Raw genomic sequence first — 10230 nt, 5'->3', positions numbered from 1 at the left:
TGCTATACCGTTGGTGACTCATTCAGCCTTTATTTCTAAGGGAAGAATTCATTTATAGGACAGGCTCATTGATCAGATACTTCTCTAGTTTGGCTGACTGTTTTAAATATAGTTTTCCCCCTTTTTAGGTATTATAAGTAATCACAGTGAATCACACAGATCAAACTTAATTTTCTTTCCTATGGTCAGGATTTTTTTTTTTTTTAATCTTATGATGAGATGTCATTTACACTCTTTGAGTTCCAGTTTCCTCACCCTCTTGGCTCCCTCAGCCTGGAGATCCTGCTCAGATGTTCGTGTATACCATGGTTCACTCTGTTCCGTGCCATGGACATGATTATACAGTAACACAGAAGAAAGGCAGTCAAACTCAGGTTTTGTTGTTAATTTCCCACCTACTCCTCAGGAGAGCCACGCTGTTGCCAAGGCTGCAGGGTCCCCGCTGGACCCCCACTGGCCCACAGAGTCCAAGGGGTTTACTTCTGGCCCTTTACAGAGCATGTGTGCAGAGCCCTGTCTTAGTGTATTAGACCCACTCCTTTTTCCACTATATTCAATACCAATCTAAGAAATCAGTTATTTTAAATAATTAATATTCACCATACTCAGAGGCCTGGAAGCCTTGAGCGAGTTAAGTAACTTCCTGCTCACCAGTTTCCTGTAGTCTGTCCCTGGAAACATTGACACTCACCTTTATTATGTCTACCCTGTGCCCAGCACCTCCACAGGATATCAACTTGTTTAGTCTTCCCATCAGCCCTGGGAGGCAGATGTTGTTTCCTGATTTTGTGCACGAAGAAACTAGAACTCTAAGTAACTTGGCCAGGTCCATGGCTAGTACTGATTCTAGTTCAGAGCCAAGATACTCATTATTGTTTTTTTAACTACAAGAGATGAATCTCCATGTTTCACAGACTTTGGGGGCTTAAGGCCTGTAATGGTCATTTGGTGTTAAGTTAGAGCTGGGCAGAAACTTCTTTTCATGGGTACTTTTAATATTTTTGAATTTTAAGTCTATCAAGGATCTGAATTTACGTTCAACCATGGATAGATAAATAGTTCAGTCATCTGTCAGTCTGTAAATGTTTCTGCCATGAGGACATTTTCTATCCTTTTTCTAAATAAGGGAAAGAGGTGGAATCAATATCATAAAGGGTTTTACTCCACCCTTTGAAGTTTCACTTCAACAGCAGAATTTGAGTATTTCATTCTTTTAAGTCAGCATCTTAGGAACATAGTAATTTATGGTATGTTTAAATGATGGCTTTGGAAGGCATAGTCAGTGTTGCTATTATGCAGAGCAATCAGATTGATTACTAAGTATTACCAGTTGTCAAAGCATAACTTAATTGTTTAAAAAATTTACTTAGCTTTCTGAGGTCCTTGTCAGAAATGTTAATAACATAAATGATTCCCTTTTACTTTTGTGACCCTGTATAAATCTTTTTCTGCTCAGTTTCTAAGTTTTTCTGTGAAAATCCTTAAATTTTGCAGGTTCCTTTCTTTTTTATTTAGGAGTAATGTCAACTTTGGATAATATCAACTCTTTGGGTAATATAACTCATAAGCTGAAACAGTTTTGACTGGGAGATAAAGGAGATGGAACTCTTTATTCAAGAGACATTTTAGCACCTACTTTGCACAAATTCAGGGGTTTAAGAAATGAGTTGTCTCTGTTAAGTTTTACAGTCTTTTTGGAGAAACAAGCTATACCGCTCAACCCAGCTACTGTACAGCACCCATATACACAAAAAAGTAATCAATACCTAACTAATAATTCCAGATAATCATTATGTAGGACCTAACTAATAACACTAAAGAGATAATCACTACAGACCTACCTAATAATACCAGATCTGTCCTGGGTAGCGGCACAGGCACTGAATAGCGGGGGTTTTGTGGGGCTGGGGGTCCTGAGGAGCTAGGCTTTTAGGTGCAGTTCATCCTGTGCTTGGAAGCTGGCTCTGTAAGGTGAAAGGCTCAAGTCAGATGGACACTGCAGTGAACTTGCCTTCTGTGTCCCTCCCTTGAAGTTGAGGATCGGAGCCCATCAGAGATTGGCTCAACTGCCCTTCTCTTGTAGGCCCCTTCAGGTATACTCCTTGCCTGTGCATTCAGCTTTGACCTCATACCTTCCCGTCTTTACTGTCCTCTCCTTGTCTTGCCTGACCCCCATGGTGACACCCCAAGTTCAGCATTCTCTCACAGATGGCCCCTGGCTCTCAACTTCTTAGCAGCATTATGAGAATCAGAGCAGTTTCTTCTTTGGTCCCTTTTCTGTGTGCCCCTTATCTGACAAGATAACTATTCACTGAATTCCTTTTGGTGTCTCTCGTATCTGTGCTGTGAAGGCTTTCACTCTCTAGATTTTTGCAGTGAGTAATTCTTTTTCCTTTCTTAAACTGCTGCTTTCATGGAACACTTCTTGCTTCAGCATTTTTCAGTGGTATGCTGCATTTCTCATCGCCTTGAATCTGGTCTAATTCCTGGCCTGAGGAGCCCTCGTCTTGCCTCTCCTTTCCTGCCATAGTGAGGCTAGACTCCTGACCAATGAGCCCAGACGTGAGTCCCTCCATCTGCTTCCCTCACTGATTCACATTCCTGTTTCAAGGTCCATTGATCTTTCTCCTCTGAACTACGTGTATGTGTTGTATGGTTTAGTGTTAATTATATCCTGTATTATATCACAGTCATCTTCTGTTACTCCCCACCTAAATTAGTAAAATTAGAGAAACCATTTTTGCCTGAAGCACTATGCCTAACACAAATTTGCTGCCAAAAATTTGGGGTTTTATCCTTTAGCTATATACCTGTAATTTGTGGCTTAAATTTTCATATACTTATGCCGAGTCTAAAATAATCTTAAAACAAACATTGTCATAATTTGTTAACATTTCCAAGTACTTTAAAGATTTATACTACATATTATTAAACAGTTACTGGAATAATTATGTGTGAGTGGGAATAATCGTCTTGATGACCCCTGGAGGTGTCCGTGACAACTAGAGGACACTGTGCATATTTCAACTGTACAACATTGTGGGTAGTTTTTTTGTGTTTTAATGAAAGCAGTCATCTTACGGAGTAATTAACTTTGACTTAATGAGAATGGCTTCTAAGGAGATGTACGTGGAGCCATTTGATGATGCCATTTGAAGGAGAGGTGGTTTTGAGTATCTTTCTCCCCTCGTTGGTAACACCTGCCATACCACATGCCCTATACCCTCCGGTTGAGCATCAGCCGCCCAGGTTCGGACCTTTTATTAGGCAGCCTGCCACTCTTGGGTCCCCTAGACTTTCCATCCAAATTCTAAGGGAGAGACAGCTTGGTTCAGCAGGAGGAGCACCAGCCTTAGAGTCAGAAGATGCAGGGGAAGTCCAGACTCAGCCACATATTCCCTGTTGTTCTCATGTGCCACCTGCCCTCGCTGAGCCCCAGCATCATCACCTGCCCTGCAAGGAGGTTGGTGAGCTTGCAGCACTGTGCTCGTTCCTACAGAAGCTTGTCGACTAGCCATTTAAGGTGGTCAGGGGCCCAGCAGTCTGCTCAGGGCTAATCTCACCCCACTGCACTGGTGCTCAGAAGGAAAAACAGGCAGCCTCTTCCTAAGGCCAAGCCTCTTCAGCCTGGATGCTCCAGGAATGTAGCTGGAGCTGGAGAAAGGGAAGAGAAGGCTGCATGTTCTTGATGGATTTTAAAACCTAGTGTGTCATTTAGATAGTACCTAGTTTGTTGATTGTAAGAAGAAAAGGGGGATGGGAGTGAACACTTTCTGATGAGAGCAAAGCTGCTTTGTTTGAAGAGAGAGGTCTGTTCACTTCCTTATCAGTGACATGAAACCCCTAATGAACCCTGTCTGAAAACCACTGATCTGTTCCAAACATGTTATTTTATAATTGAATCAAATGAATCCCAAAGAAGTAAAATGACTGCATAATTATTGAAGAACAAGATGGGCTCCCAAGTCTCTTGGTTCCTGGTGTAGTTATTTCATTATACCAGATTCTGTATGTCTTTCACTAAATAATTTCTTTAGTGCTGCTTATAATATTCTTATTGATAATAAGCCAAATCTCAAAATTATACTGTTCCTTGTATATATATACAAAGACAAGACACACCATTAATATTTTTAGATCATGGCTAGACCAGGACTTCTTTAGTGTATATGTGTGTTAGTAATTATAGTGTAATTTTTGAAGCCAAACAGAACATCTGTTTTTTAGTACATTATATTGTGAAGAGTGTTTGCTATAAGGACATTTATCACTTTTTTATGGAATTAAAACTTCCCATCTAGAACATCATGAAATTTCAGGGCTGAACAAGTTCCATGCTAGCCATATTTTAAAAATTATAAAATCAGTAGAAATAAGTACAACTTCCACTTAAGAAAAAAGCTTCAATCAGTCATTCTGATTTTCATTTTTTTCTTGGGATTCTGCAGCCAGAGCAGAGTTGAGAAGCGACATGGACAGCAAGCCCACAGTGCGTCTGCTCCACAGGCACCGGTCTGGATCTGCTGTTAATCCAGGCCGTTGAGGGTGGCCGTAGTCTCCTGGCGGCCCTCAGGCCCCAGTGTGCTCGTCGCATTGTCACCCACTTTTCTGACTGCACAGCACTTGCCTGCTTACTTGTCTGTTTGATTTCCTGCTTATTGCCTCTACCAGAGAGGAAAGGCCACATCTGATCTGTTTGTCACTGTCTCTAGAACAGCATCTGAAACACAGCTGAATAAAGTCAGAGTAAGAAATGAATGAATGAATCGTTTAGTATCTGTCTCTGTGTCATCCCAAGATGCTAGTTCTGCTGACTCACCTTATTCAGTTTGAGCCCCCTTTAATACTAATTTTGTTTACAGCTTAGATTGCCTTAAACCATTTATGTCAATGTGTTTATATTCATACATCAATAAGTATTGCACAAGGGTTGTTAAATGGATGTGTAACCCTATCTTCTTGTTTTTACCTGTCTCTTAAAGTCAACCTAGCCAATTTAAAATTAGTAATGCACCTTCATTCCTAAACTGATTACGAAGCTCAACTTTTGTTCCATAAAATTCTATTTTTCTTCCTAACAACCTGCTATAAGTCTTTGACTCTTGAGTCTAACAGTTATCTTCATATTATTATTGCTGTTCATGTTATAATCTCTGAATCCTACCTATTAAGAAAGTAGGCTTAGAAGTAACATTATGGAATAAGTCTTGCCTGGTGCAGTGATTCATGCCTATAATCCCAGCACTTTGGGAGGCCGAGGCGGTCTTATCACAAGGTCAAGAGATTGAGACCATCCTGGCCAACATGGTAAAACCCCGTCTCTACTAAAAATACAAACATTAGCGGGGAGTGGTGACGCATGCCTATAGTCCCAGCTACTCAGGAGGCTGAAGCAGGAGAATCGCTTGAACCCAGGAGGCAGAGGTTGCAGTGAGCCGAGATTGCCCCACTGCACTCCAGCCTGGCGACAGAGTGACACTCCGTCTAAAAAAAAAATAATAATAACATTATGGAATAAGTCAAACTTTTCACACTCATGAAACTGAAAGTCACCCATGAAATTGTCAATTGTGGTTGGCTATGCTGGTTCCTCTCAGTTTTATATGAGATAATAACTGCATTCATCATCCATACCATAGTTTCCAAAATGCTTTACATTCTTTTCTAGTTCTTATAATAGCTTTGTGAAGTGGGGATGGAAGGTTCCTAGAATGGTGAAAGAACTATTAAATGATTAAATAACTAAAGCTTAAAAAATTAGAGAAACCTATGCAATGAGGCCAACACTGGCACTTAAGTTCCTAGCCAAGACATAAAACTGAGAGTTACAAAAGAAGTCAACATAGTTTCTATATGTGTCTTATAAATTACTTTAGCAATACAAAGATAAAAATCATTATGTTAGAAAATTTTAATATATGATTTTGGTAGGGCCAATACATAGTAAAGACATAGCTTTATTTCAATTGAACTGAATAAAATGATGTATTTCAGTAAATTAAGGCAAAGGAGATAGATGCTATGACCAGTGGTGCAAAATTTTTCAAAAATTTATACATTAGATTTACCTTTACAAGGTTATAGTCAAGAATAATTAATTTGTATTTTAAGCAAACTCTACTGCTTTTCAAAAAATGTCTTAATCTTGAGTGAGGAATAGTGAAGGTAATCTTAATATACTGTTTAACTTTAAAAAATAATTTTAGAATTATAGAAAAGTTTCAAAAAGAGTATAGAATTTATGCACACCCTTCTGCCAGCTTTCCTTAATGTTAACAATGTACATAACCATAATATGATTTTCAAAACCAGGAAATTAACATTACAGTAGTGTTTTAATTTTACACATGTAATTAATGGAAGAAATGAAAGCTACCCCAATATTCAGTTATATTTATACCAGTAATTATAGCACAGGGCCTTACAAGAAATTAACAAATTATTGTTTTAATAATAAACAACACTTATTCATAAATTCTGCCTGCTTTTTTTGTTGTCATTATGCTTCTTAATCTTGAACCAAAAGATACATAATTTTTAAAGGGACTTACAGAGTTCTCAGCTAACACCAGTACTCAAGTTGATTATAAAGGCTGTGTTTATTTTGTTCCAGACTCTTCTGGTCTAGCTCAGTATGCATAATATCCTATTCTAGTGAGATGGCCTCTTTCTAGAGGTGGGAAACTGAGAGATTTTACCTTTACTATTAATAAAACTCCTAGAGACTATACCTTTTAGGTATATTTTGGTTGTTCATCTGTGTGTTAGTGAATCAGGTTGACTAGCATATAATGATACTGAGTATAACAGGAGGATTATGTCTCTCTTATTAATGACAAATGCAGCTACTACAAATACATGAGTAAAGTTTATAAACAGCAAAGGAGAACTTGGAATTACTTGATGTTTTGTGGTTTAAGAACGATACTTGAATATGATCTTATGCATGAAAATGTGTAAGATGGTATTTCTCTAATTTTAATATAATTGTTTTCAAGATGAAGATGTTCCAGATTTGAGTCATCATCCTCTTCAGCATTGCAAATTTCTTCTGGAAGAATGTTCCTAAGGAAAAATAGACATGCAAGTCACACATGGTCCCAGTAATAATCTGCCTTTAGGAGTTAAGTTTAACATTTGTTAAAAAAATTTTGTTCTTAAAATAAAGTTGGATCCTTATAGACCAGAATAAATTCCAACTACGTCAGAGATTCAAATGTGAAAGATAAAGCCATAGAAGCACTAGAACAGACTGTGGTCACACCCTCTGACTCGGGAGATTCTTTCTATATGTGATTTGAAAACCAGAAGCACTGAATGAAAAGATTTAAAATTTACTTCAGGTTTTAAAAAGAAAGTGCAAAGTTAAACAACATGACAAAGAAGGAGAAAGTAACTTATATCGCAGATACAAAGGCTTCCTAAGAATCTAGGAGGAAAATGGAAAATGCTCAGTTTCATTCAGAAGAAAAATGTAAATTGAAACTTTACTGGCATACCACTTTTTATTTATAAGGTTTGCAAAAAAAAAAAAAAATCCAAAAGCTCATTAACATATTCTAATAGTGAGCCTGGACCGATCAAATACCACTGAAGAGAATGCAAAATGGTGCGCCCCCTCTGGAAAGGAATTTGGTGATATCTAGTAAAATTACATACGCACTTTACCCTTTGCACTCTGCATTCCCACTCCTAGGATTTTATCCCAAAGTTAAACTGGAAAAAAACAAAATGACATTTATACAAACTTATCTTTTGTGGCATTATTTTTAGTAGTAAGAGTGGAAACACATGTCTATCAATACGGAACTGATTGAATAAAATATAGTATATCTGCATAATATTCAGTTGTGAAAAGGAATGAAGAAATTCTCTACATACTGATGGGGAGTGATATATTGATACTTTTAAAAAGTAAAGGGTAGGCTGGGCGTGGTGGCTCACACCTGTCATCCCAGCACTTTGGGAGGCCAAGGTGGGTGGATCACCTGAGGTCAGGAGTTCAAGACCAGCCTGACCAACATGGAGAAACCCCATCTCTACTGAAAATACAAAATTAGCTGGGCATGGTGGCGTATCCTTGTAATCCCAGCTACTTGGGAGGCTGAGGCAACAGAATTGCTTGAACCTGGGAGGTCGAGGTTGCAGTGAGCTGAGATCACGCCGTTGCACTTCTGCCTGGGCAACAAGAGCAAAACTCTGTCTCCAAAAAAAAAAGAAAGAAAGAAAAAAAAAAGGGTAGAAAAAATACACATACCCCATAAGGTTTGGTTTTTTTGACCCCTCCAAATCTCATGTTGAAATTTGATCCCCAGTGTTGGAGGTGGTGCTTAATGGGAGGTGTTTGGGTCATGGGGGGCAAGTCACTCATGAATAGATTGATATCCTCTCTAGGATCAGGGGAGTGAGTAAGTTCTTGTTCTATTAATTCCCATAAGAGCTGGTTGTTTAAAAAAAAAAAAAAAAGAAGTCTGGCACCTCCCCATTCTTTTTTGCCTCCTCTCTTGCCATGTGTAGATGGATCTCTACACACTCCATCTCCCCTTCCACCATGAGTGGAAGCAGCCTGAAGGCCCTCACCAGATGCAGATGCCAGTGCCGTGCTACTTGCACAGCCTGAAGAACCATGAGCCAAATAAACCTTTTCTCTTTATAAATTACCCAGCCTTGGGCATTACTTTATAGCATCAGAATTGGACTAAGACATATATAGAGAGAAAACTGCCCTTTTGTGTAATAATTTGTATAATAATTATGGATGGGGATGGGGAAATATATATATGTATGTAGGCTTTTGTTTGCAAAAATAAATACTGGAAGGATAAACTAGAAATTTAAAAATTTAACCTATGGGAAGGATCATATAGTGTATAAAAGACAATCATAGACGTTGGGGGAGGGATAGCATTAGGAGATATACCTAATGTTAAATGAAGAGTTAATGGGTACAGCACACCAACATGGCACATGTATATATATGTAACAAACCTGCACGTTGTGCACATGTACCCTAAAAGTATAGTAAAAAGAAGTAAGACTTCTCTTAATTCAACTTCTTACACAGTTTTGACTTTGGAATTAAAAATATTTAACACAGTCAAAAATAATATTAATTCAAAAAGAAAAGAGCAATTTCTAAAAACCAAAAATAAACTAAATAACATGTCTGAATATTAAGTTGTTGACATATTACAGAGGAAACCACTGTATTTCAGCTGTACTTCTGTAGTGGAACTTATCCTAAAGACAAATAGAGCTACCAAAAAATAATAAACTTCAAGCTTTTATTATGAGCAGTAATAATGATGTCATTTTGAAACAATTGTTTACATATTGTAGGATCATCCAAGTTAATATTGTTGGGAACCTAGATTTTCAGTGTAAGAGAAACAAGTTTTAATAAAAGGAATATTCAATTATGTTAAATTTGATTTGGGAATGTCAGTCTGAACTTACTTTCTTTTCAAAATACGGAATTTCCTGGCAGTCCACTGAAAGGCCTCAAAACAATAGCAACACAATTGAAAGGACCACGTCTCGTTCCCACTTGGGGCTTCTCAATACTATTCCCCAAAGAAAGAGGCCAGGCTCTTTGGAGGAAGGTCTGCAGTAGGTAATGCAGAAAGTAAGCCTGAGGCCCACGTGTGCCCAAAAGCAAGTGAGCAGACACAAGAGCCAGTTTGAATGGCGACCATTGTCCAGATGACTGCAATTGATTGAAACATAACTGCTTACATGAAAGCCTAAGTATATATTGATTCACCAGAAAAAGAGAGAACCCTAAAACAAAATAAAGCAAAAACATTCAGGCTCCAACTTCTTACTCCCACTGGTGGTTTAAAGGAAAGAACTGAGCTTTTTTCTTGCCTTTCAAAGTGACAAAGCAGCCCTAGTTGATGAGCAAAAAATTTTTTACAGAGGAATTCCAGCTAATGAGCATGAGAAGCATGGCAAAAATAGAAATTCATCATTTTGTTACCCCTAATGAAATAAGAATTCAAACAACATTCATCTGTGAGTGAAACCATTGGTTCAATGATGGAGGAGTAAGTTTGTCTTAGGAGATACCAGGCTATGACCACCTCAATCCAGTGATCAATTTTAGAATCAAAAAAGGTGGGACAAACATTAGACGCCTTCTGATGCAATGCAGTATGAAGCATATGGCACAACCTGTGAAGTATTTTTGCCAAAAAATTTTGAAACTGAATTTTACAAAGCCTTCCCAAA

General features: G+C 38.1%; 2 protein-coding genes across 9 annotated transcripts in view; one reads left to right on the top strand and one right to left on the bottom strand.

Annotated features, from left to right (window-relative positions):
• Positions 1-10230, top strand: part of CENPP (centromere protein P) — a 295833-nt gene that overhangs the window by 164934 nt on the left and 120669 nt on the right. The window lies entirely within an intron of this gene.
• Positions 4433-10230, bottom strand: part of ECM2 (extracellular matrix protein 2) — a 42738-nt gene continuing 36940 nt past the window's right edge. For 3 of the 4 annotated variants that reach the window (XM_063594327.1, XM_055091778.2, XM_034967711.3), the window contains one exon: positions 5897-7065. In XM_063594327.1, coding sequence (XP_063450397.1) covers positions 6897-7065 — 169 coding nt within the window. In that variant the 3' untranslated portion in view covers positions 5897-6896. Of the gene's footprint in view, positions 4732-5896; positions 7066-10230 lie in introns of those variants that run through there. The other variant, XM_063594328.1, reaches the window with a different exon arrangement.

This window comes from Pan paniscus, chromosome 11 (assembly GCF_029289425.2).
Source record: "Pan paniscus chromosome 11, NHGRI_mPanPan1-v2.0_pri, whole genome shotgun sequence".
Classification (NCBI taxonomy): Eukaryota; Metazoa; Chordata; class Mammalia; order Primates; family Hominidae; genus Pan; species Pan paniscus.
This window is presented reverse-complemented; position numbering and strand designations above follow the sequence as displayed.